The 27,500-nt window shown below is 40.6% G+C and overlaps 2 protein-coding genes across 7 annotated transcripts in view; one reads left to right on the top strand and one right to left on the bottom strand.

Annotated features, from left to right (window-relative positions):
- The window catches only part of LOC123506911 (growth hormone-regulated TBC protein 1-A-like), a 15,807-nt gene extending 3,627 nt beyond the window's left edge, over positions 1–12,180 (top strand). Inside the window, 7 exon segments of the mRNA XM_045259313.1 lie at positions 599–621; positions 623–770; positions 773–853; positions 2,629–2,789; positions 7,181–7,289; positions 11,183–11,362; positions 11,997–12,180. Of these exon segments, the coding sequence (XP_045115248.1) occupies positions 599–621; positions 623–770; positions 773–853; positions 2,629–2,789; positions 7,181–7,289; positions 11,183–11,362; positions 11,997–12,092 (798 nt within the window). The 3' untranslated portion in view covers positions 12,093–12,180.
- LOC123505595 (cell surface glycoprotein 1-like) overlaps positions 4,958–27,500 on the bottom strand; it is a 92,531-nt gene continuing 69,988 nt past the window's right edge. For 5 of the 6 annotated variants that reach the window (XM_045257133.1, XM_045257115.1, XM_045257124.1 and 2 more), the window contains one exon: positions 23,326–24,245. In XM_045257133.1, coding sequence (XP_045113068.1) covers positions 23,861–24,245 — 385 coding nt within the window. In that variant the 3' untranslated portion in view covers positions 23,326–23,860. Of the gene's footprint in view, positions 4,989–23,325; positions 24,246–27,500 lie in introns of those variants that run through there. The other variant, XR_006675209.1, reaches the window with a different exon arrangement.

The following is a 27,500-nucleotide window of genomic DNA, read 5'->3' as shown; positions in this document are numbered from 1 at the left end:
AATATATAGTCTGTTTAGTGTTTTAGAGTGAGTAAGAGTATTTTTAGAGTATTTTAGGGTGAATAAGAGTATTTTTCAGTGTTTTAGGGTGAAATATGTAGTCTGTTTAGTGTTTTAGAGTGAGTAAGAGTGTTTTTATAGTATTTTAGGGTGAATAAGAGTGTTTTGCAGTGTTTTAGGGTGAAATAGCTAGTCTGTTTAGTGTTTTAGAGTGAATAAGAGTGTATTTTGAGTATTTTAGGGTGATTAAGAGTGTTTTTCAGTGTTTTAGGGTGAAATATGTAGTCTGTTTAGTGTTTTAGAGTGAATAAGAGTTTTTTTAGTATTTTAGGGTGATTAAGAGTGTTTTTCAGTGTTTTAGGGTGAAATAGGTATTCTGTTTAGTGTTTTAGAGTGAATCAGAGTGTTTTTTTAGTATTTTAGGGTGATTAAGAGTGTTTTTCAGTGTTTTAGGGTAAAATTGTTAGTCTGTTTTGTGTTTTAGAGTGAATAAGAGTGTTTTTAGAGTATTTTAGGGTGATTAAGTGTTTTTCAGTGTTTTAGGGTGAAATAGGTAGGCCTAACTTAACCCAACCTAACCTAACCGCCCCCCCCCCAGATGTGGCTGGAGGTGAGCGGGCGGGCAGCGCATGGCAGCCTCCCCGGGGCACTACAAGGCGCTGGTGGCCGGGGCGCCCCTGGGGGAGGAAGTGCAGGAGTCCATCCGGGTGGACCTTCCGCGGACCTTCCCGGACAACATCCACTTCCGGCAGGGGGGCCATGGGGGCAGGGGGACCGGCAGGGTAAGCTGACCAGTCTGAACAATGTCCTGTCAGCGTTCTGTCGGCACAGCGCAGGGATTGGCTACTGTCAGGTGAGGCTGTGACTGTTGTGCTGCTGTTATTATGCTGTTCACTGCTCAAATGCTGTTAAAATGTTCTAAAATACTGTTAAAATGCTCCAAAATGCCCTTAATGATACTGAAATGCTGTTAAAATGCTGTTAAATTCACCAAAATACTGTCAAAATGCTCTAAAATGCTGTTAAAATTCTATAAAGATTTTTCTAAATGCCCTTAAACACTCTGTAATGATGTTAAGATATCAATAAAATGCTGTTCGCTGGTCTAAATTGCTCATAAATGTTCTTAAACATACTAAAATGCTGTAAAAATTTCTAAAATGCTCTAAAAATCCCATTGAACACATATAAATGCTGTAAAAAGCTGTTAAAATACTCAAAAAATCCCATTGAACACAAAAATGCTGTTATAAACACTACAATGCTGTGAAAATGCTCTAAAATGTCCTTAAACACTCTAAAATGCTTTAAAATGTTCTTTAACTTTCTAAATGCTCTGAAATGCTGTTAAATTACTGTTATAATGCTGTTCAGTGATGTAAAATGCTCTTAAACTTTTTAAAATGCTGTTAAAATATTCTAAAATGCTCTTAAACTCTATAATGCTGTTAAAATCCTCTTAAACACTCTTAAATATTGTTAAAATGGTCTAAAATACTCTTTAACACACTTAAATGCTCTAAAATGCTCTTAAACCTTCTATTATGCCATTTAAATGCTCTTAAATATTCATAAACACGCTAAAATATTCTTAAAATACTCTAGAATACTCATATACCCTCTAAAACACAAGTTCACACTTTTTTCATCCAAATTCACCCTAAAAACAGCATATTTCACTCCATTTCACCCTAGAACACTCAAATGAGCTCTATTCTCACCCAAAAAAAGGCAAACTCATCCATATTTCCATCTTATTCACCCTAAAACATACTTATTCATCCTTTTTTAACCACAATTCACACTTTTTCACCCTAAAACAACCAAATTCACTCTTAAAACAGCATATTTCACTGTACTTCACCCTAAAACACTCAAATTGGCTTTTTTCACCCTAAAACAGCAAATTTCACCCTAAATCACCTTAATTTCTGGCCAAATCACCCTTTTCTGTCCCTAAATCACTAATTCACCCTAAAACATCAAATTCACCCTTATTTCACCCTAAAACACCCCAAATCACCATTACTCACTCTAAAAAATCAAATTCACCCTTATTTCACCCTAAAACACCCAATAATACCCCAGATTCACCCTAAAACATCAAATTCACCCTTACTACACCCTAAAACACCCTAAAATACCCCAGATTTTCTCTAAAACATCAAATTCAGCCTTATTTCACCCTAAAACACACCCAAATCACCATTACTCACCCTAAAACATCAAATTCACCCTTATTTCACCTCAAATCACCCAAATTCACCCTAAAACATCAAATTCACCCTTATTTTACCCCAAATCACCCTAAAATACTCCAAATTCACCCTAAACATCAAATACACCTTTATTTCACTCTAAATACCTCAGATTCACCTTAAAACACCCCAGATTCACCCTAAAACATCAAATTCATCCTTATTTCACCCCAAATCACCCTAAAATACTCCAAATTCACCCTGAACATCAAATACACCTTTATTTCACTCTAAATATCTCAAATTCACCTTAAAACACCCCAGATTCACCTTAAAACACCCCAGATTCACCCTAAAACATCAAATTCATCCTTATTTCACCCTAAAACACCCCCAAATCACCCTCACTCACCCTGTTTCACTCCCCCAGGGTCTGAATTACATAGCTGGCCTCCTCCTGCTGGTGACTAATGATGAGGAGAGCTCCTTCTGGCTTCTCGTCACCCTTACCGACCAAATCCTGCCTGACTACTACACCCCCACCATGACGGGCGTACTGACGGACACTCGGGTTATGGAGGTGCTGGTCAAGTAGGTACTGGGTCCGGGGGGTGTCTGGGGGGCTGTGGGAGGCTCTGGGGGTGTGTGGGAGGGAGAGAAATTGAGAGAGGTAAGATGAGGTAAGGAAGGATGTGTGTGTGTGAGAGAGAGAGAGAGAGAGAGAGAGAGAGAGAGAGAGAGAGAGAGAGAGAGAGAGAGGATAAATATTTGAGGCAATGCAGAAGCAGGCAGGGAGTTCCAGAGTGTGCCAGAGAAAGGTGTGAAGGATTGAGAGTACTGGTGAACTCTTGCATGAGGGAGGTGGACAGAATAGTGGTGAAGGATTGAGAGTACTGGTGAACTCTTGCATGAGGGAGGTGGACAGAATAGTGGTGAAGGATTGAGAGTACTGGTGAACTCTTGCATGAGGGAGGTGGACAGAATAGTGGTGAAGGATTGAGAGTACTGGTGAACTCTTGCATGAGGGAGGTGGACAGAATAGTGGTGAAGGATTGAGAGTACTGGTGAACTCTTGCATGAGGGAGGTGGACAGAATAGTGGTGAAGGATTGAGAGTACTGGTGAACTCTTGCATGAGGGAGGTGGACAGAATAGTGGTGAAGGATTGAGAGTACTGGTGAACTCTTGCATGAGGGAGGTGGACAGAATAGTGGTGAAGGATTGAGAGTACTGGTGAACTCTTGCATGAGGGAGGTGGACAGAATAGTGGTGAAGGATTGAGAGTACTGGTGAACTCTTGCATGAGGGAGGTGGACAGAATAGTGGTGAAGGATTGAGAGTACTGGTGAACTCTTGCATGAGGGAGGTGGACAGAATAGTGGTGAAGGATTGAGAGTACTGGTGAACTCTTGCATGAGGGAGGTGGACAGAATAGTGGTGAAGGATTGAGAGTACTGGTGAATATAAACACTCTGGATTTAACAACAATGCACCTATTTTAAACACTCTCCATGAACCATCTAATGGCTCACAACACTGCTAATGGCTTCCCTCTTCACAAACACTTCCTTCTCTCCCATTTACCGATCTGTGACTGGACTGCATGAAGGATTGAAGAGTGCGTTAAACTGTATACTCCTAGAGGTTTCACTGTATATGTGTGTATGAGGCAAGAATGTTTCCCCGTATGAATTAATGTGTAGTTAAAGTAATGCTAGCCACACTTCAGTCAATAGTGGTCATTTTTATCGCTGTCTTCCCGCAGATTCATAAGTCACGCTGGACACTGTAAGGTTGGGAATCCACTCAAATGCAGTTATATGTGTAAACTCATGTCAGTGTGGAACCGAGGCAGTGAGTGGCTGGTGACATGACGCACACCAGCCTGCCACACCCCCACACCTCACACACACTCACACGCACCATCAGCTCACCACGGAATGAATCTGCGTTTGTTTTATGGTAATACGGAAGATTTCACCATTATGGCAGACAACATCACCATTAAAATATTGACGTGCTCTTAGAAAAATGGTGATCTTAATTCCTGTCTCCTGAACGACGCATTACACAGTTTGAAGACACCAACACACACACACACACACACACGTCAGGTTGTGCCATACATGAGAGTAAATGTGAACAGGGGTTACTGCGCTCAAGACACACGTATACAGCAAGTCCTCATTATACAGTAGTTCTTATCCGGTAAATTAAGTTACGGTGTTTGGAAATTGCTTCCCTTCATTCGACGTACGGTAAAAAAAATTCACAGATACGATATCCACTCACGTCGTCCAAGAGGGCCCAGCGCGGGGGAGCAGGGGTGACGACTTCATCCACGCCACGCCACACCCTGCCACTCACAGCACTGACTTTAACTTAACCACCCTTATCACCCCCTAACTGCATTACTAATTACATGAATGAATGGAATATTACATTTTTTTTATTATTTTTTATGTATTTTCATTTCTATAGGGGCAACTTTCGACGTCCTGGGTTCAGTATACGGTAAATTTCATCTGCGGTGAGATTTTCAGGAATGCGTATGTACTGTATAACGAGGAATTTACCATATATAGGGAAGTATGTGTAATCCTGCAGAGTGGAAGTGTGTGTAATCCTGCAGAGTGGAAGTGTGTGTAATCCTGCAGAGTGGAAGAAGAGATTAGGTAAGAGACGAGAGGGGGTGGCACAGGTTGGCAGGTGTACAGGCCACCACACACAGGCATAATAATTGTCCTTCATTTTTATTTTACATACGTCACACCCACACACACCCACACACCTCACACCCCACACCTCACCCCACATTTGTTTCCTGGCATTAAAGAACAGCTGTTTTGCTACTGTTTTATCATTCTCTGCCATTAAGTCCTGCCCTACAGCGCCTATAGGAATACTCTCTAATGCAAGAGTTCACCAGTTCTCTCAGTCATTCACCCCTTTCACTGGCACACTCTGAACTCCCTCCCTGCTTCTGTATTTCCAAGGCATTTGCTCCCTTGCTGTGGCTAACGCTTTACCACTTTTTAGAGAGCCAGTGTGGGCCTTTTTCTATAATATTCCTTTTTTTTTTGCCCTTGGCCGGCCCTCTTCCCTACTTAAAGAAAAAAAGGAAAAAATATTACTAGAGAAAATATGTATGGGATATGGCGTTCAACTTCCACCCATTAGCAGTGCAGGGAATTTCCTTTGTAGTGGTGGGTATATTGGGGCCCATATCACCACCCAGGCGTATCTTTGGTGTAACTGCCTGGAGCCTGGGTATCCTGGTGACATGGAGCTAACTTTGAACCACACGTCAAGGCAGCATGTGGTGGGATTCCAACCTGTGTGTGGATGTCTGTCTGATCCCACCACCACCACCACCACCACCATGTGAAAGAAGACTGCCTTGAGTGTTAAGTTAGGTTAGGTTAGACAGGGTTGAGTGTTGGTGAAGGTTAGGTTAGGTTAGGTAAGGTTAGGTTAAGTTAGGTTAGGTAAAGGTTAGGTTAAGTTAGGTTAGGTTAGGTTTATTAAGGTTAGGTTAGGTTAGGTTAGGTTAAGGTTAGGTTAGGTTAGGTTAGGTAAGGTTAGGTTAGGTTAGGTTAGGTTAGGTAAGGTTAGGTAAGGTTAGGTTAGGTTAGTTTAGGTTAAGTTAGGTTAGGTTAGGTTAGGTTAGGTTAGGCAAGGTTACATAAAGGTTAGGTTAGGTTAGGTAAGGTAAGGTTAGGTTAGGTTAAGTTAGGTTAGGTTAGGTTAGGTAAGGTAAGGTAAGGTTAGGTAAAGGTTAGGTTAGGTTAGGTTAGGTTAGGTTAGGTTAGGTAAGGTTAGACAGGGTTGAGTGTTGGTGAAGCTCAATAAACTAGGTGTGGGAGCAACTTGACAGATGGACAGGGATACACGACACATGACTGGTTCACACACACAATATTGCAAGTGTTGTTTTTATCCACAAACGAATCGGATACAAGGAGTGGTCCAGCAGCCTTCTAGAGTGCTTTGCCCCCACTCAGTCTCCAGGGGTCAGCTGTCACCCACATGCCACAACCACTGCCAACCCAACACATACCTCAGATTAATTTCTTTCTTTTTTTTCTATTTTTCTTCAATTTTCATCTTATTTATGTGTTTTTATTTACTTTTCTTTCAAATTAGAAGTCATTTTAATTTTCCATAACCTAACATACTTTAAGAATGAATAGATTTAATACACATAGTTTATTTATTTATTTATATTTTTATTTATCCCCTGTGGGCTTTTGACGGGAATTTCTGGGCTAAAGAGGTTATGTTTTGTTAGCCCAACCTACACTCGGACCGTGGACAGGATTCGAACCCATGCACTTAGAGACCCCGGACTCCAAAGCACGCAGGGTTCTACTGTACCACGGCGAACCCTCCAATATCACAATTAATTCTTCCTTGCATAAAAAAAAGAAGAAATTGAGGAGATATTGTATTGAGAAAGTTGTAAAGTTTTGATCATATTTTTCCTTCCTTCTCTGTATGTTGGTGTTTGGTGTTTTAGAGTGAAATATCAGTGTTAAAACGGCTGTGTGCACCTCATGTCATTCCTGTAAGAGCTGCGTCTGAGAGTGATTAGGAATATACTCTGGCGTCCCTGCAGCTTGTGTCCTGTGTCCTGTGTCCTGTGTCCTGTGTTCTGTGTCCTGTGTTCTGTGTCCTGCAGCTGTCACCTCAAACAAACAAAGGACTGTCATTGGTATACCAGGCCTCTTCAACACTTAAACACTCATATTTCACTCTAAAAAGCCAAATTATCTCTCCTTCTACCCAAAATCATCCTAAAACAGCCATATTCACCTTGGTTTTCATCTTCTTCACCCTAAAAATGTTTGTTCACCCTAAAACACTAGAAAATGCTCTTATTTGCCCATATCCAGCTTAAAACACCCTTATTTTTATTTTAACCTAACCTAACCTAATCTAGCCTAACCTAACCCAACCTAACCTAAAGTGACCCGTTTACAGAGAGCGCTGTCCCTTGGTGTGGCGTCACATTCACCACTACAACCTTACGTGGGACCTCCTGGTGACCAAATGGTTCGTCTGCCTGTATGCTGAAGTCCTGCCCATTGAGGTGTGTGTGTGTGTGTGTGTGTGTGTGTGTGTGTGTGTGTGTGTGTGTGTGTGTGTGTGTGTGTGTGTGTGTGTGTGTACCTAGTTGTATTGTAGAGGGTTGGAGTGTGGGTCATAGTGTCCTGTCTCCATGTGTCCATTTATCCAGTGTTTCCTTAAAGTTCAGCACATTATGTGGTGTAACAATTCCATTATTGAATGCATTCCACTTCTCCGCTGTTCTGTGTGGAAAACTGTATTTTGCAACATCCTTCACACACTGCCTCATCCTGATCTTCTTTACATGTCCTCTTGTCCTTCCATCTCCTTCTGTCACCAGCACCAGGTCTTCCTTGTCTAGCTTTTCAATATCATTGACTATCTTGTACATTGTTATTAGGTCCCCTCGTTCTCTTCCATCTTGTAAGGTTGGCAGTCCCATTTCCTTCAGTCGTTCTTCACATGTGAGGTCCTTTAGTCCCATTTCCTTCAGTCGTTCTTCACATGTGAGGTCCTTTAGTCCCATTTCCTTCAGTTGTTCTTCATATGTGAGGTCCTTTAGTCCCATTTCCTTCAGTTGTTCTTCATATGTGAGGTCCTTTAGTCCCATTTCCTTCAGTCGTTCTTCACATGTGAGGTCCTTTAGTCCCATTTCCTTCAGTCGTTCTTCATATGTGAGGTCCTTTAGTCCCATTTCCTTCAGTCGTTCTTCACATGTGAGGTCCTTTAGTCCCATTTCCTTCAGTCGTTCTTCACATGTGAGGTCCTTTAGTCCCATTTCCTTCAGTCGTTCTTCATATGTGAGGTCCTTTAGTTCCGGCACCATCTTTGTAGCAATCTTCTGTATCCTTTCCAGTTTTCTTATATCCTTTTTAGAGGTTGGAGACCACACCACTGCTGCATATTCCAGCCTTGGGTGTATCATGCTTGTGATGATTTTTTTCATCATATCTTTATCCATGTAATGAAATGCCACTCTTATATTAGTCAACATCCTATATGATAGTCCAAATATCTTGCTTATGTGTTTATCAGGGCTCAGATTTTCTTGTATGATCACTCCAAGATCTTTTCCTCTTTAGTCTTCATTATTTGCTCCTCTCCCATCAAATAGTTCCATACTGGTCTTCTCTTACTCTTTCCTAGTTCCATTATGTGGCATTTCTTGGCATTAAACTCCAATTTCCACTTCTTGCTCCATTCATAGATCTTGTTTAAATCTTCCTGCAGCAGCAAACAGTCCTCTCTGGTTTTGATAACTCTTAGCAACTTTGCATCATCACCAAACAAATTAATGTAACTGTTTACCTCAATGTGAATGTCATTTACATAAACTTGAAACATAATGGGGCTAACACTGACCCTTGTGGCACTCCACTGGTTACTTTACCCCAAGATGAGTATGTGTCTCTGATCACAGTTTTCATTTCTCTATCCTTCAAATAATCTGTTGTCCATTGTAGCAAGGTTCCACGCAGTCCTCCTGTGTTCTCTAGTTTCCAAAGAAGTCTTCCGTGAGGGACTTTATCAAAAGCCTTTTAATGTCCAGGCATACTGTGTCCACCCATCCATCTGTGCTTTCCAGTCCTGCAATAACCCTGGAGTAGAAGCTTAACAAGTTTGATACACATGACCGCCCTGTCCTGAACCCAAATTGTCTGTTCGATATGACTTGGTCCTCTTCTAGAAATTTAACCCATTTTTCTTTGATAATTATTTCACATAACTTCCCTACGACACTTGTAAGTGACACTGGTCTGTAGTTTAGTGGTTCAGTTGCCTTTCCTCCTTTAAATATGGGTATTACGTTGGCTCTCTTCCACTCCAGTGGAACTTTCCTTCATTTATTGAACTTTAATTATTTCCCAAATTGGCTCCAGTAATTGGTGTTTACATTCTTTTAACACCCAGCCTGATACACCAGCCACCCCCATTGCTTTCCTGACTTCCAACCTGTCCAGTAATCTTCCAATATCCTCTTTGTGCACTGCAATCTCCTGTAATCCTTGGCAATCCAATGTCCTATTAGGTTCTGTGAAATCATCTTCTTCAGTGAACACCGTTTTGAAGCTCTCATTCATTATTTCACACATTTCCTTCTCTGTTTGGTATGTCTTCCCTTCTTTCACTATTTTATCAATTGTTTCCTTGTTCTTCATCTTACCGTTTATAAACTTGTAGAAAAGTTTGGGTTCATCCTTGCTTTTATCCACTACATCCTTCTCAAACTTTCTTTCTGGAGTGAGTCTGTCTTGTATAACCACTCCCTGCTCTTTCTCTTCACTGCTCTTCATCACAGTGTCTTCTCACATTCTGCATTGCCACATGTGCCTTCTGATACAGTCAACACTCAATACTCAAACATCTTAGAAGTCAAACTTTTCAATGCTCTGACACAAAAGTTTGAATTTCTACTCAAAAAAGTATGTGGTGGCTGCAGGTGGGCACAGGTGGGTGAAAACAGAGGCTGGTGGGCTGCAGTCAATGAAGTTTGTGTGTAGTGTGTTGGGGATAACGAAGCCTTAGTGACAGAACAGGTGTGATGGCAACATGGCAACAAGACGGTGGGTGAGTGGCTGGTGTTTGTTCCACACCAGCCGTTACTACAACACCACGAACTTCACACATACACTGGAGACTCAGTACTCAAACACCTTAATAGTCAAACTTTTCAATACTCAAATGCAAAAAGTTCAATTTAAACTTTGAAGAAAACCCTGCGTCACAATAGCATTCGTCTTCAATCTTTCCGTAATTTTTCCTGTATACATTAACACCAAAGGCTTAGTGGTGATGGAGCGGCCACACACACTGGCCTCTCCCTCACCACCACCACCACCACCACCGCTGCCACTGTTTTGATTTATTTTATTTATTTATTTCTCCCCTGTGTGCTTTTGACGGCAATTTCTGTGCTAAAGGGGATACTTTTTGCGACACCTCCTATCTCAATCCCCACCCACTAGAAAACCATTGCCGTGAGTGAGGAAGCCCAACCTACACTCTGCTGGCCACCCCACTGGCTACCCCACTGGCCAGTCACAAATATCGATTGCCAGTTATTTTTGAACAGTGTTGCCAGCGCTTGAAAAAATGTTCAAAAATTAACCCGAATCTTTGAAACCTTGAAAGAAAAAGTTTAAATCACAAAAATCTTGAAAAATCTACACCGACTGTATCAAAGACGGAGAGAGAGAGAGAGAGAGAGGTGGCACTGGCTCATCGGACGGCCTGACGCATACAATACACGCGATAATGTAGCATGACATGAGCTGAGCAGTGACCGTCTGTGCGTCGCCTTCAGTGAGTGTATCCTCTTAAAATGAAACTTGAGCGTCAATTAATCGTATGAATCTTCACTGATATACTTTCCCTCTCTGGCATAGTGTGTTATTCACTTAAAGACACTCACCACGAGATAATGGTAAATCTGAGTGTGCCATTGGAGGTGTGGTGTTGAGGAAATTAAGTAATGTAGCTATGAGAGAGCCAGAAAAATGTGACAGTAGGTGGGGTGACTGGGGTGAACTTGTAAGTATAATGGTTCTTATCGAGCTTACCAACAGGAGAATAAACTTGTAATAGTATTAGTAAAAGAATATTCCTGAAATTACGACTTTTTAATTCTGGGATGCTACTTCAAGATTGTAAGTGGCCACCCCTCCCCATGGCCACCCTGTGAAATTTTTCTGCAGGCGCTACTGGAGGAGGAGGAGGAGGAGGAGGAGGAGGAGGAGGAGGAGACTAATTAATTTTGAGTAAGTAGTCTTCACTGTATTTGGAGGAGGAGGAGGAGGAGAAGAGGTGTGTGTGTGTGTGTATGTGTATGTCCATTCTTTATCTAATTTAATCTCTCTCTGTCTCTCTCCCCTTCCTTCCTTCTGCCTCTCCCTCCCTCCTCTCTCTCTCTCCCAGACCGTGCTAAGGATCTGGGACTGCCTATTCTACGAGGGCAACAAGGTGTTAATGCGCGTGGCGGTGGCGCTGGTGGTGGTCAACGAGGCGGAGATCCTCAAGGCACAGGAATTTGGTGACATTGTGAATTGCTTTAAGAAGATCACCAACGAGGCTGTTGATTGCCACGCCTTCATGGAGGTAAGACGGGGGGGGGGGAGGAGGAGGAAGGTATGGAATGATGTTAAGAAGAGGATTGAGGGAAGAAAAGGAGGAAAGAGGAGGAAGGGGTGAAAGAAAGAGGAGGAGGAGGAGGAGGAAGAGGAGAAGAAGAAGAGGAAGGGAGAGGAGGAGGGGAGGTAATTGGAGAGAAGAGGAAGAGGGGAGAGGAGCGGAAGAGGGAAGAGGTAAGGAGGAGGAGGAGGAGGAGGAGGAGGAGGAGGAGGAGGAGGAGAGAGAGAGAGAGAGAGAGAGAGAGAGAGAGAGAGAGAGAGAGAGAGAGAGAGAGAGAGAGAGAGAGAGAGAGAGAGAGAGAGAGAGAGAGAGAGAGAGAGGAAGAGAGAGAGAGAGGAGGAAGGGAAGAGGAGGAGGAGGAGGAGGAGGAGGAGGAGGAGGAGGAGGAGGAGGAAATATTAAAAGTTGAAATTAATAAAAAATGAAAAAAATAGTTAATATATTTTTTTTTCATCTCAAAATTGTTATTATATTAAAATTCTCTCTCTCTCTCTCTCTCTCTGGTTCTTCTTATAATCTTTTTTTTTCCTCCTCCTCCTTTTCTCCTCCTCCTCCTCCTCCTCCTCCTCCTCCTCCTCCTCCTCCTCCTCCTCCTCCACAGACTGTCTTCAAGGTGTCTGGGTCCTTTCCCCGTGCACGCCTGGCCAAGCTGAGGGAAACGTGTATGGAACAAGTATTAGCTGAGAGTAAGAAGTAGAGAGAGAGAGAGAGAGAGAGAGAGAGAGAGAGAGAGAGAGAGAGAGAGAGAGAGAGAGAGAGAGAGAGAGAGAGAGTTCATTTTATTTATTTATTTATTTTATTTTTTATTTTTTTTTAAGTTGTGGATAGATAAAGAGGTGAATTGTTGTTGTTGTTGATAATGCTTCTTCTTCTTCTTCTTCTTCTTCTTCTTCTTCTTCTTCTTCTTCTTCTTCTTCTTCTTCTTCTTCTTCTTCTTCTTCTTCTTCTTCTTCTTCTTCTTCTTCTTCTTCTTCCTTCTTCTTCTTCTTCTCCTTCTTCTTCTCCTTCTTTCTTCTTCTTCTTCTTCTTCTTCTTCTCCTTCTTCTTCTCCTTCTTCTTCTTCTTCTTCTTCTTCTTCTTCTTCTTCTTCTTCTTCTTCTTCTTCTTCTTCTTCTTCTTCTTCTTCTTCTTCTTCTTCTTCTTCTTCTCCTCCTCCTCCTCCTCCTCCTCCTCCTCCTCCTCCTCCTCCTCCTCCTCCTCCTCCTCCTCCTCCTCCTCCTTCTTTCATTTTTATTTTATTTATTTCAACTTTTTAATCCAAAATTTTAAACCAATATTTTTGAGTTCACATTTATTTATTTATTTATTTATTTTTATGCTGTGAAAAATGACAACTATGCATGTGTGTGTGTCTTGCTGTGAAAATACTGCTGTTAAGTTAGTTTCACAGCATTTTTTTTTACTTATTTCCTGTTGTGCTGTGAAGAAATGCTGTCAAGTTAGTTTCACAGCATTTTTTTTTACTTAATTCCTCTGTTGTGCTGTGAAGAAATGCTGTTAAATTAGTTTCACAGCATTTTTTACTTAATTCCTCTGTTGTGCTGTGAAGAAATGCTGTTAAGTTAGTTTCACAGCAATTTTTTTACTTAATTCCTGTTCTGCTGTGAAAAATGCTGTTAAGTTAGTTTCACAGCATTTTTTTTAGTTAATTCCTCTGTTGTGCTGTGAAGAAATGCTGTTAAGTTAGTTTCACAGCATTTTTTTTACTTATTTCCTCTCTTGTGCTGTGAAGAAATGCTCTTAAGTTAGTTTCACAGCATTTTTTTTACTTAATTCCTCTGTTGTGCTGTGAAGAAATGCTGTTAAATGCTGTTGGGTTAGTTTCATAGCTTTTTTTTTACTTGTGTTGTGAGGAGATGCTGTTAAGTTGATTTTACAGCATATAACAGCAAATATTTTTTTCTATCTTTACTGTAAAAATAATGCTGTTAAGTTGATTTTACAGCATTTAACAGCAAAGTATTGTTTTTCTATTTTTGCTGTGAAAATAATGCTGTTATGGTAGTTTTACTATTTTTTTTACTTAATTCCTGTGTTGTGCTGTGAATTAATGCTGTTAATTTAATTTCACAGCATTTAACAGCAAAAAATAACAATCATGCTCTTTCTGGTTGTCAAAATACTGTTGTTTTAAATTTTACAGCATTTCTGACGATTTTGGCTGTGAAGAATGCTGTTATATTAAATTTAATTGCATTTGTGACGACTCTAGCTTTGAAAATGCTGTCGTGTTGACTTTTACAGCATTTATGAACGTTTATGCTGTGAAAATGCTGTTATGTTAAATTTTACAGCATTTGTGAACATTCCTGCTGTGAAAAAATAATGTTATCTTAAATTTTACAGCATTTCTGAACATTTCTATCTGTGAAAATGCTGTTATATTAAATTTTACAGCATTTATGAACATTTCTGGCTTTGGAAATGCTGTTAATAAATTTTACAGCATTTATGAACGTTTATGCGTTGGAAATGCTGTTATATTAATTTTTAAAGCATTTATGAAAGTTTTTGGTTGTGGAAATGCGGTTATTTTTCTCTTTACAGCATTAACAGCATAAAAAAATGGGTCTTTTGTGTATTCTCACAGCATTTATCTATTTAACAGCATTTATTTCGAGTCAATGCTGTGTTTGTGTCTTTCTTTGCTGTGAAAAATGCTGTTATTTGATTTTTTTTACAGCATTTTAATTCCTGACTTGTGAATTATTATTATTATTATTGTTGTTATTAATATTGTTGTTATTGTTGTTGTTGTTATTGTTTGTGTGTTCGTGTGTGTGTTAATTAAGGCCGCGTCCCACACACAACGATGCGAGACGACCGCGCCACGAATTATCACGACTTGCAGAAATAAAACATTGTAACGCTCGTGTAACATCGGGAAAGACATTCTGGAGTCGTGAAGCATCGCGTGACTGTCCAGGGAGCATCGCGGTAGTCGTTCATCTTTCCAATTTCATCCCTAGAAAATTGTGCACCTTTGATTTTTTTAGCAATTCGTTAAAAAAAAAAAAAAAATTAACAGCTTTTTGCATCGCTATCGGTGTACGTTCGTGTGATTGTCGCGTTGCATTCTTTGTATTCGCTGCATGGTCGTCGTGTTCGTGGCTGTCCAGAAATTATACAGCGATCCAATTTAATGTCATCTTAAATTTTACAGCATTTCTGAACATTTCTAGCTTTGGAAATGGTGTTACATTAAATTTTACAGCATTTATGAACATTTCTGGCTTTGGAAATACTGTTACATTAAATTTTACAGCATTTATGAACATTTCTAGCTGTGAAAATGCTGTTATATTAAATTTTACAGCATTTATGAACATTTCTAGCTGTGAAAATGCTGTTACATTAAATTTTACAGCATTTATGAACATTTCTGGCTTTGGAAATACTGTTACATTAAATTTTACAGCATTTATGAACATTTCTGGCTTTGGAAATACTGTTACATTAAATTTTACAGCATTTATGAACATTTCTGGCTTCGGAAATGCTGTTACTAAATTTTGCAGCATTTATGAACATTTATGCATTGGAGACAGTAGCAAGATAACTGACAGAAAGGCGGACGATGGAATGATAACACAGCGGACCTACCACACCAATAACACCATGTACCGGAAATGAATGAAATGCATATCTTGTCTTGAACGATAACACGATAAGCACAAAAATACATCGATAAAAGGTTTTGTAGTCGTCCCAGTGGCCATGACGATGCAGGATAATGGCCAAACGTAGCCCTGGATCCGGTGCCTTCCTTCAATCTGTGCCCTGTCTAACTTATTTGAGGTGTAATTCGTTTTAATACTTCAGTGGTTGACCTGCAGGCAATGAGGGTCACGTTCTTGGTGTGGTAGAGGTTGGTGGTGGTCATATTGTTCCTTAGGTGCACTCCACGACCTCACAAACCACCCACGCTTCTTTTGTTAATGGTCAATGTTCAGCTTTTTTTTTTCTTTTTTTAATGTTAAGGCCTATAGCGCCTGTGTGTGAACTTCAAGAGTAATGGAGGCAGTGTTCAGCTTCCACCCATTAGCGGCGCAGGCAGTCTTCTTTGCAGTGGTGGGCATATTAGGGCCCATATCACCACCCAAGCGCATCTTTGGTGTAGGGCAATGACATCACCTGGAGCCTGGGTATCCTGGTGACGTGTAGCTAACTTTAAACCACTCCACAAATGGCAAAGCTTCAAGGCGGTGTTTTAAGGGTGTTTTAATGGTGTTTTAGGTATCCTGGTGACATGTAGCTAACTTTAAACCACTCCACAAATGGCAAAGCTTCAAGGTGGTGTTTTAAGGGTGTTTTAGGTATCCTGGTGACATGTAGCTAACTTTAAACCACTCCACAAATGGCAAAGCTTCAAGGTGGTGTTTTAAGGGTGTTTTAATGGTGTTTTAGGTATCCTGGTGACATGTAGCTAACTTTAAACCACTCCACAAATGGCAAAGCTTCAAGGCGGTGTTTTAAGGGTGTTTTAATGGTGTTTTAGGTATCCTGGTGACATGTAGCTAACTTTAAACCACTCCACAAATGGCAAAGCTTCAAGGTGGTGTTTTAAGGGTGTTTTAATGGTGTTTTAGGTATCCTGGTGACATGTAGCTAACTTTAAACCACTCCACAAATGGCAAAGCTTCAAGGCGGCACGTGGTGGGATTTGAACCTACTCGTGGACGTCTGCCCGATCCCACGCTCAGCAAAATACTTTTAAGTCCTCGTTATACGGTACATATGCGTTCCTGCACACCTTACTGCAAATTGAAGTCACCGTATACCGAACCCCTTATAACATGTAGGGATGTGTTCCAGCACGTCGAAAGTCACTCCTAAAGACAATAGTTCTAAAAATAATTGTAAAATAATGCGCTAAAGAAATAAACGGAAAATGATGTTATCGCTACGTATTGAATGAGATGGTGTCAGTACGGATCTCAGCCCTTACTCGTGATATCCACACACACACACACACACACAAAAAAAAAAAAAAAAAAACACCTCGTAAGGATTTCACATGTGTTCAGTGGAAACGCGGGAAGAGACTGATTGTTGTGGAGGCCGCGCGGTGTGGTGGCGCTACAGTACGCTGTAAACAAAACACAATCGGATACCGTATGTGAATTTTCCTTACCATAAATAGAATCGAGGTTAGTAATTGCCAAACACCGTAACTGAATATACCGGATAACGAAGTAGCGTATAAGGAGAACTTACTGTATTTATTTAAAGTTAATCCATGTAGCACTCCTTGGTGGCCTGGTGGGGAGGCCTGAAGGGTGCTGTGGCCAGTCATGTCCTGCAAGGGGGGGGGAGGAGAGAGAGAGAGAGAGAGAGAGAGAGAGAGAGAGAGAGAGAGAGAGAGAGAGAGAGAGAGAGAGAGAGAGGGTACGTAACTTGTCACCATCGTGCGGGTCGTACTGAAATTGTGAAAAATGACTGATAGCAACACTGTATACCGTTAAGTAGTCGTCCTGTGGTCGTTGTAATCCTAGCAGTGTCGTGGGACGGTCTAGCCTAGCGGGTGTCGTGCGCTGTGGGGGTTGTCGGTATTCGTGTCAAAAGTGCAAGTCATGGTCATTCGTGTGGCGTTCGTCTCTCATCGTGGTGTGTGTCACGATGTCCTCACCAGCAAAACAACTAATATTTGATCTCTTTCAAAAGGCATTCCAGTAATCTATAAGTACCGCACGCACGCACGCACACACACACACACACACACACACACACACACACACACACACACACACACACACACACACACACACACACACACACTATTGTTATTATTATTAAGAGAGAGAGAGAGAGAGAGAGAGAGAGAGAGAGAGAGAGAGAGAGATAACATAGCATACTAGTAAGATAGAGAAAAAGAGAGAGAGAGAGAGAGAGAGAGAGAGAGAGAGAGAGAGAGAGAGAGAGAGTAACATAGCATACTAGTAAGATAGAGAAAAAAAGGAGAGAGAGAGAGAGAGAGAGAGAGAGAGAGAGAGAGAGAGAGAGAGAGAGAGAGAGAGAGAGAGAGAGAGAGAGAGAGCTTACCTATCTTAATTTGTGATTCTACTGATTACAAACAAGCTTAAAATCAGATTAGGTCAGGTCAGGTCAGGTCAGGTCAGGTCAGGTCAGCTATTTTGCCAATGCATTTCTTTAGTTTAGAAGAAAATATATTACTTAAAGGTTAGTGAATATAATAATGATAATAATAATAATAATAATAATAATAATAAAAATGGCTAATGTTTTTTATTATTATCATTATTATTGCTATTTCATTTTTATTAATATTTCCGTAACGTAAAATTAAATAATGATAAAAATGAACAAGAATGATGAAACAATATATAATGATAAATTGCCTCTACTTATGACTTTATGTAACTTATTATTACTTATGTTATCTACTTATATAGGAACTGTCAAGGGGTTTAAAGTAATATTATAAGTACGATAATGTTCCCTAGTGTACGATGTCTGAGGTACGGTGATTCCTAGGGTACGATGTCTGAGGTACGATAATGCTCCCTAGTGTACGATGTCTGAGCTACGATAATGCTCCCTAGTGTACGATGTCTGAGGTACGATAATGATCTCTAGTGTACGATGTCTGAGCTACGATAATGATCCCTAGTGTACGATGTCTGAGCTACGATAATGCTCCCTAGTGTACGATGTCTGAGGTACGGTGATCCCTAGTGTACGATGTCTAAGGTACAGTGATTCCTAGTGTACGATGTCTGAGGTACGGTAAGCATTCCAGGTGTACGATAACTATTCCAAGTGTACGATGTCTGAAAGTAAGCCTAACTTATTTTTTTCCTCAATTTTCTTTACAATCTCGTTTTCTGACTCTTTTTTAGACCAAATGAAGTAAAAAAAAGAAAATGAAGTTAAAGATAGCTCACAATAATTACTCCCTTTTTTTCTAGCTCATTTTTGTGGGTTTTGAAATATAATTAATCTTTTTTTTTTTTTACGATGTCTCAAAGTACAATAATGATTCCTACTGTACGGTATGCGAGGTACGATAATTATTTTTAGTGTACGATGTTTATTTATAAGTACGATGATTTATTATTTTTTTTTTCTTGAGATTTGTGTTGGTGCTTTCAATATTGTAAGTCTTAAGTGAGTTTTGTGATTCACTGTGGGTTGTGTTCAGTTGTTAGAGAGAGAGAGAGAGAGAGAGAGAGTACGTACGTCTATGAATAAAAAAATGTGGTATTATATTGTTTTACTGATTTCTCCTCATTTTTCTCTTCTTCTTCTTCTTCTTCGTCTTCCTCCTCCCCCTCCTTTTTCTCTTCTTCCTCCTCCTCCTCCTCCTCTTTCCTCCTCTTCCTCTTCGTCCTCCTTTTTCTCTTCTTCCTCCTCCTTTTTCTCTTCTTCCTCCTCCTCCTCTTCTCCTTTTCTCTTTTCCTCCTCCTTCTTCTTCCTCCTCCTCCTCCTCCTCTTCTTCTCTCCTTCTCTTTTTTCTCTTCCTCCTCCTCCTCCTCCTCCTCCCATGACATCTATAATTTGAACAACACTAGAGCAGTTCTTATTCTATACTTAAATTTTTCTTGTTTCTCCTCCTCCTCCTCCTCCTTTCCTCTTCCTCTTCCTCCTCCTTCTCTTTTTTCTCTTCCTCCTCCTCCTCCTCCTCCTCCCATGACATCTATAATTTGAACCTCTTCCTTATATACTTCCCTCCTCCTCCTCCTCCTCCTCCTCCTCCTGCTCCTCCTCCATGACATATACGTACAATCACTCTGTACAGCAGCAGAGGAGTTGGCATTGTCTGCTTAGATTTGCAACTAGTTTTGTGAACGTGTCAGACAAGTGAAGTGTGTTGACGCGGTACAAGTGGTGACACGCGGCGTGGATTGAGGCGTGGGTGTCACACTGACGGTGACCAGCGAGTGAAGCTTCAGCAGTGGCGTCCCTCAAGGATCAGTCCTGGCGCCCATTCTGTATTCACGACACTGACCAACAATACAATGGAAAGTGTTGTGTCAAAATTCACACCACACAGAAGGTGCAGACAAGGATGACTCCCAAACCACAGACAACTTTACCACAGCGACACAGACTACACACACACACACACACACACACACACACACACTCACTGAAGGGCAGGGCTGACAGCTAGAAGGGCCAATGTCAAAGACTGGGCAATTGTTGATAGGCACACCACTACTGCATGAGTGCATCAGTGCTACAATGGCCAGTGTCGTCCATGCATCCCTGGAGCCACACTGACGCTCCTTTCTTGTCATTGGCTGGTCGTTGATAAAGGATGCAATATTTCATAACGTGCTTTCCTCAACACTTGCATTGTTTGACACTGGCCCTTAGAGTTGTCACACCTACAATTCAGTGTGGAGAAACGCCACGTATTACACGGACCAAGTCACAATCCTCAGGCGATGTTCAGTCTGGATAATGCCCGTGGCGAGTGTGGACAGAGAACAGACCTTGGCCTCAGCGTTCCAGCAGACCTCAAGCCAAGCAAGCAGTGGCCACAACTGAACATTCAAACCAATTAGTCGCTGTCACTGGAAGATCCTTTACTGGCAAATCTGACGAAACAATATGAACATTCCGTGTCCGCATCTCCAATACAGGGAACACATCAACAACTTACAAAAATACAACGCAGATTGACAAACATGATCCCAGGGCTGCCAAACAAACCCAACGAGGAACGCCTTAAGTCTATCTTGTGTTGAGAAGCAAAGAGGAAGAGGTCACCTTATTACGCTGCTCAAAATCATCAACGCCTTTACAAATTTGAATATTGAAAAATACGTATTAGTCTGAGGTGGAAGGAGGGGTGGGTGGGGAGGAGCCTTCTACTGTGCTGCCCTGTCTCTAGCACTGATGGCCACTAGACAGTCTCAACAAACAGCACAGTAAGAACCTCAGCGGCTATTGCTGTTTGTCTTCCTTTGTGTTCCTTTGTATTCCTCCTCCTCCTCCTTCTACTACTACTATATACTATTGTTTCTCTTCTTCCTCTTCCCTTCCTCTTCCTTCTTTAATACCTCCTCTTCCTCTTCCTCCTCTTTTTATCTATCTATTGTCTTCTCTTTCTCTCCTTCCTTTCTTTTCTCCTCTTCTTGTTCTTCTTTGATCTTCCCTCTTCCTCCTCCTCTCTAAAACCACCATACTTCCTCCTCCTCCTCCTCCTCCTCCTCCTCCACCACCACCACCACTTACCTCCCTTACCTGCTTGTAATGAGCGGGGCACCTGAGGGAACCTTACCTGCGAGAAGGGGAGGCAATTAGGCGCGTCCACACACACACACACACATACAGGCAAGCACACTCTCTCTCTCTCTCTCTCTCACACACACACACACACTCTCTCTCTCTCTCTCTTTCTGTCTGTCTATCTGTCTTTCTCTCTCCATCTTTTTGTCTCTCTCTCTCTCTCTCTCTCTCTCTCTCTCTCTCTCTCCATCTTTGTCTGTCTGTCTGTCTGTCTCTCTCTCTCCATCTTTCTGTCTGTCTGTCTGTCTGTCTCTGTCTCTGTCTCTCTCTCTCTCTCTCTCTCTCTCACACACACACACACACACACCCTCCCCACTCTTTTCTCTCTCTCTCTCTCTCACACACACACACACTCCCTCTTCCTCCCCCTCTCTCTCTCTCTCTCTCTCTCTCAGATTTCCTTGAGTCACCCCTAAAAGTGAAAGAAAATGGATCCGTTTTCTGTTTATACATTTTAATGGCAGAATAGAGAAGCTTGTATATATAGAACTAATAATAATAATAATAATAATAATAATAATAATAATAATAACAACAAAGCAAGCCAAATATTTCACCCCCCCCCCGTCTCCATTTTCTTCACAATCTCGTTTTCTGTTCACTCATTTCTCTACAAAAAAATGAAAAAAAAAAAAATATATTGAAAGAAAAAAAAAAGATAGCTCACAATTTCTCTTTTTTTTATTATTTTTTTTTAGCTCACTCTCTTTTTTTGTTTGTTTATCTTTGTTTTGAAATATAATTAATCTTTTTTTTTTTTAGCTATTTACAACCCGCCACGCCTTACAACTAGGACCTTACAAGCTACGAGTCACAAATGTCAGGTTTACTTCAGTTCACCATTCAAACACCAGTTTTCTATGACTCTCCTCGCTTCTTCTTCCGTTTTCTATTAATTCCCGTTTTCTTTTCCACACCCTGATGATTTTTGTCATTTTTTTCTTTCGTTTACCATTCAGAGCGTCGTTTTCTATGTTTTTTCTGGGTTTTCAGTCCGTTTTCTTTCGTTTATCATTCAATAGGCCCGTTTTCTATGCTTTATGTCCGTTTTCTTCCATTCATTCTCCGTTTTCTTTGATTTTTTGTTAGTTTTTTTCAGTTTACCATTAAAAGAGCATCGTTTTCTATGATTTTCTTGGTTTTGTCCGTTTTCTAATTTGTTTACTGATTTATGTCCATTTTCTTTCATTTTCTTCCCGTTTTCTTTAGTTCATCATTCAAGGGCACCGTTTTCTATTGCTTTCCTGGTTTTTTTGTCCATTTTCTTTCATTCCTTTTCGTTTTCTATCATTTATTTAATTTCTTCTTATTCCTCCGTTTTCTTCCACTATTCTCCGTTTTCTTCCTCTATTCTCCGTTTTCTTCCACTATTCCTCCGTTTTCTTCCACTATTCCTCCGTTTTCTTCCACTATTCCTCCGTTTTCTTCCTCTATTCCTCCGTTTTCTTCCACTATTCCTCCGTTTTCTTCCACTATCCTCCGTTTTCTTCCAAAATTCCTCCGTTTTCTTCCACTATTTCCCGTTTTCTTCCACTATTTCTCCGTTTTCTTTCACTATTCCTCCGTTTTCTTCCTCAATTCTCCGTTTTCTTCCACTATCCTCCGTTTTCTTCCACTATTTCTCCGTTTTCTTCCTCTATTCTCCGTTTTCTTCCACTATTCTCCGTTTTCTTCCACTATTTCCCGTTTTCTTTACCATCACACCGTTTTCTTTCTATTAATGTTGGTTTTATTTATTTATTTTTTTTTTATTTCCTTCAGCTAAAATAATAATAATAATAATAATAATAATAATAATAATAATAATAATGTTTTTTTTCTCATTTTTATTAATATTCACAGTTACTCTCTCTCTCTCTCTCTCTCTCTCTCTCTCATTAATACATTTTCTCTATCTCTTTGCCTCCTTGGTAGAGAGAGAGAGAGAGAGAGAGAGAGAGAGAGAGAGAGAGAGAGAGAGAGAGAGAGAGAGAGTTACATTAAATCTTCATATATAATAATAATGATAATAATAATAATAATAATAATAATAATAATGAATCTTATCTTGAATTACAAAGCTATTATTTTATTTCTCTCTCTCTCTCTCTCTCTCTCTCTCTCTCATTTTCACTCTGCTTTCTTTAATCTCTCTCTCTCTCTCTCTCTCTCTCTCTCTCACTTGCTACAGTTTGTTTATTTTTGATTTGACTGGACCTCTCTCTCTCTCTCTCTCTCTCTCTCTCTCTCTCTCTCTCTCTCTCTTTTGATTTCTCTGTCTTTCATTCATTTTGATTTATTTTCTCTCTTTATTTCGTTCACTCGCCAATAAATAAATAAATAAATAAATAAATAAGGAATCGTGATATTTTTTCAATTAATTAAAAGAAAACCAATTAATTTCTTTCATTTTTTCATTTTATTTCACTTTTTTATTATTTTTTTTCATATTTTTTCGCTTCGTTTATTATTATTATTATTTTTTTTCAATCTTGTGTGTGTGTGTTCGTTTGTTTGTTACAAGTCACATGTTAGGTTAGGTTAGGTCACAGGTCACGGGGTCACGGCACTTGTGTTTCAGGTCAACGCACGCACACGCACACGCACACACACACGCACGCACATACATACTTACATACACACACACACACACACGTAAAATTAATAGTTACAATTTTACTAAGTTTAAAAGTACACACACACACACACACACACACACACACACACGCACGCACGCACACGCACACACACAAAACAATAATAAACTTAAATACAAATTGGAAAGCGTTTTTTTTGCAATTATTACATTAAAAAGCACGCACACACACACACACACACACACACACACACACACACACACACACACCCTGTCCACAATTAATATTAAACTTATGCACCTTTATTATAACCTACACACACACACACACACACACACACACACACACATATGAGATATAGGAACAAAAAATAACACACACGCACACACACACACACACACAGGCCAGCATAAAAAAACGCCCTGGTCTCTCACTAAAACAATATTCCAAGGCTAAAAACACATCCAGACAGGTTTACAAGGCAGTATCTCCTCTCAAACCCGACAAAACACTGGAAAAAAAACACGAGGATCTTCACCTGGAGGCCTTGGAAAAGAATAAGTGACAGAACAAAGCGTTTAAAAAATACAGGTTTACACAGACACACACACACACACACACACAGACACACTCACTGAATAACACAACAGCTACACTTATTCTTCTTCTTAATAACGACTCTTTCCACGTGGCCCTGATCAGAAGGCGTCACTGTTACATGCTTCACCTCAACAGTGCCTGAATTTGACTGGGGGGCTTCCGCTGGGGTCGAGCCATTCACCCCAGCATTGCCTCCTTTACTGATGGGGCTCTCTGGTGGGGACTGGGCCTGCAGACTCGTGGGGGCTTGTGTGGGGATAATCTGGGCGTCAGTAGTGGGCGTGGGGGCTGTCGGGGTGTCTGTAGTATCAGGGGTTAGAAGAGGACGGCCAGATTTGATAGCCTCCACAATCTGATCCGCTTCTTTGCTGATGTCCCCGCCTGGTCGAAATGGGTTATCCCGCCCACTCTCGGTGCTGTGGGCGTGAGAGGGGCGTCAGAGTGGTGGTGCATGGGCGTACTGGGTGTGGGTAAGCGTGGGTGGAGGCAGGGTAGTGGTGGTGGTGGTAGAAGGTTAGAAATACGGGTTTTTAAAGGGAATGTGTGTGTGTGTGTGTGTGTGTGTGTGTGTGTGTGTGTGTGTGTGTGTTTGGCTGATTCTCTCTCTCTCTCTCAAGCTCTTATATTTAGACATGCCAAGCAAATAAAGCAAACAATACATGCGAGAGAGAGAGAGAGAGAGAGAGAGAGAGAGAGAGAGAGAGAGAGAGAGAGAGAGAGAGAGAGAGAGAGACAGCTTTAATATGAACTGCGTGACCTTCAAATCTCCTCCTCCTCCTCCTCTTCTTCCTCCTCCTCCTCCTCCTCTTCCTAATAATACCAATCCAGTTTCCTATAGATAACACACACACACACACACACACACACACACACACACACACACACACACACACACACACACACAGACAGACAGACAGACACACATGAATGAATTAAAGAAAGTATTAATTATTTGTAAAGGTAACTCTCTCTCTCTCTCTCTCTCTCTCTCTCTTTCAAGTATGTTTGTGTCTGAGAGAGAGAGAGAGAGAGAGAGAGAGAGAGAGAGAGAGAGAGAGAGAGAGAGAGAGAGAGAAGATTTCTCTCTCTCTCTCTCTCTCTCTCTCTCTCTCTCTCTCTCTCTCTCTGAGCAAAACAAAGGAAATGAGTGCGCAGTTAATAGTAGTAGTAGTAGTAGTAGTAGTAGTAGTAGTAGTGGTGGTGGTGGTGGTGGTGGTGGTGGTGGTGGTGGTGGTGGTAGTAGTAGTAGTAGTAGTAGTAGTAGTAGTGGTGGTGGTGGTGGTGGTGGTGGTGGTGGTGGTGGTGGTGGTAGTAGTAGTAGTAGTAGTAGTAGTGGTGGTGGTGGTGGTGGTGGTGGTGGTGGTAGTAGTAGTGGTGGTGGTGGTGGTGGTGGTGGTGGTGGTGGTGGTGGTGGTGGTGGTAGTAGTAGTAGTAGTAGTAGTAGTAGTAGTAGTAGTAGTAGTAGTAGTGGTGGTGGTGGTGGTGGTGGTGGTGGTGGTGGTGGTGGTGGTGGTGGTAGTAGTAGTAGTAGTAGTAGTAGTAGTAGTAGTAGTAGTAGTAGTAGTAGTAGTAGTAGTAGTAGTAGTAGTGTGTTGTTGTAGTTGAGAGAGAGAGAGAGAGAGAGAGAGAGAGAGAGAGAGAGAGACATATATATTCGTGTAGGGAGGAAAGTGCCAACTCTCTCTCTCTCTCTCTCTCTCTCTCTCTCTCTCTCTCACACACACACACAAACAAACACACACATAAATATTCAACCTCACACTCAAAACCTTATCCTCCTCTCTCTCTCTCTCTCTCTCTCTCTCTCTCTCTCTCTCACCCTACTCCTCACCCTATCTCTCTCCCATGAACCACGTAGTAGAGGAGTCCCCCGTGGGTGGGCTGGGGGGTGGCCGACCTTAACATGGCTGGCGGTCACCCTTTTTCACCCTATTTCACTCTAGTCACCTTTGGCACTCGACTTCACCCTTGGCACTGGGTCTCAAGGTCACTCTGATCACCCTGGGCTTTTTTCTAAGGGTGTCTGTGTTTCGTCACTCTTTTTCGTCACCCTTGTTCTCCTGTTCACCCTTTTTCGCTGTTTTTAGGGTGAAGTAATGGTGATATTTCCTTTCTAGGGTGAAATGGTTTTTTTTAATGTGGTTTTGGTGTTTTTAAGGTGAAATCCGTTTTTTAGAGTGATTTTGGTGTTTTTAGGGTGAAATGATGTTTTTAGGGTGGTTTTGGTATGTTTTTTAGGGTGATTTTGGTGTTTTTAAGGTGAAATCCGTTTTTTAGAGTGATTTTGGTGTTTTTAGGGTGAAATCCATGTTTTTAGAGTGATTTTGGTGCTTTAGGGTGATTTTGGTGTTTTTAGGGTGAAATTGATGTTTATAGGGTGATTTTGGTGTTTTTAGGGTGAAATTCATGTTTATAGGGTGATTTTGGTGTGTTTAAGGGTGGTTTTGGTGTCTTTAAGGGTGAAATAATGGTTTTTAAGGTGATTATCATGTTTATAAGGGTAAAATAATGGTTTTTAGGGTGATTATGATGTTTTATAGGGTGAAATAAATGTTTTTAGGGTGATTAATGTCTTATAGGGTGAAATAATGTTTTTAAGGTGATTTAGTGTTTCTTAGGGTAATTTGAGTGTTTTTAGGGTGATTTGAGTATTTTTTTAGGGTGATAAGTGTGTTTTAAGGGTGATATCCGTGTTTGTTTGAGTGATTTTGCGTGTTTTTCAGGGTGATTTGAATGTTTAGGGTGATTTGTATGTTGTTTTGGTGAAGTTCGTGTTTTTAGGGTGATTTTAGGGTGATTGTGTTTTTAAGGTGATTTTGGGTGAATTTGGTGCTTTTAGGGTGAAGATCGTGTTATAAGTGTGGTTTTGGTGTTTTAAGAATAAATTTTGAGCTTTTAGGGTGATTTTGGGATTTTTAGGCAAATTTTGTGTTTTAGGGTGAAGTTCGTTGTTTTTAGGGTGAAATTTTGTTTAGGGTGAAAAATTTTTAGGGTGATTTTTGGGATATTTAGGGTGATTTTGTGTTTTTAGGGTAAAATAGTTTTTTTTAGGAAGATTTGCTTGTTAATAAGGTGAATTAATGGTTTTTAGGGTGATATGAGTGTTTTATAAAGGTCATTTTTGTGTTTTTAGGGTGATTCGTTAGTTTTTAGGGTGATTTGGGTGGTTTTAGGAAGAAATTGTCAGTTTTTAGGGTGAAGTTTTTGTTTTTTAGAGTGAGTGGTGAGCTTCTAGGGTGATTTGTGTGTTTTGAGGGTGATTGGTGTTATTTTAGGGTGATTTGTGTGATTTAGGGTGAATTTTGTGTTTTGAGGAAGATTTTTTGTGGTTTTAGGGTGATATGAGTGTTATTTAGGGTGAATTACAGGCTTTTAGAGATAAAATTAGTTTTTAGGGTGATTTTGATGTTTTTAAGGTGATTTTAAGTGTTTTAGGGTGAGGTTCGTGAGTTTTAAAGGTGATTTTGGTGTTTTTAGGGTGATCTTATGTGTTTTAGGGTGAAATTCGTGTTTTGTTGTTTTTAGGGTGAATTTGGTGTTTTTAGGGTGATTTTATGTGTTTTAGGGTGAAATTCGTATTTTAGGGTGATTTTGGTATTTTAAGGGTGTTTTAGGGTGAATTTCATGTTTTCTACCGTGATTTTGGTGTTTTTAGGGTGATCTTACGTGTT

The sequence above is a fragment of the Portunus trituberculatus genome, chromosome 2 (assembly GCF_017591435.1).
Source record: "Portunus trituberculatus isolate SZX2019 chromosome 2, ASM1759143v1, whole genome shotgun sequence".
NCBI lineage: Eukaryota > Metazoa > Arthropoda > Malacostraca > Decapoda > Portunidae > Portunus > Portunus trituberculatus.
Note: the sequence above shows the minus strand (reverse complement) of the source record. Positions and strands in the feature narration are given on the sequence as shown.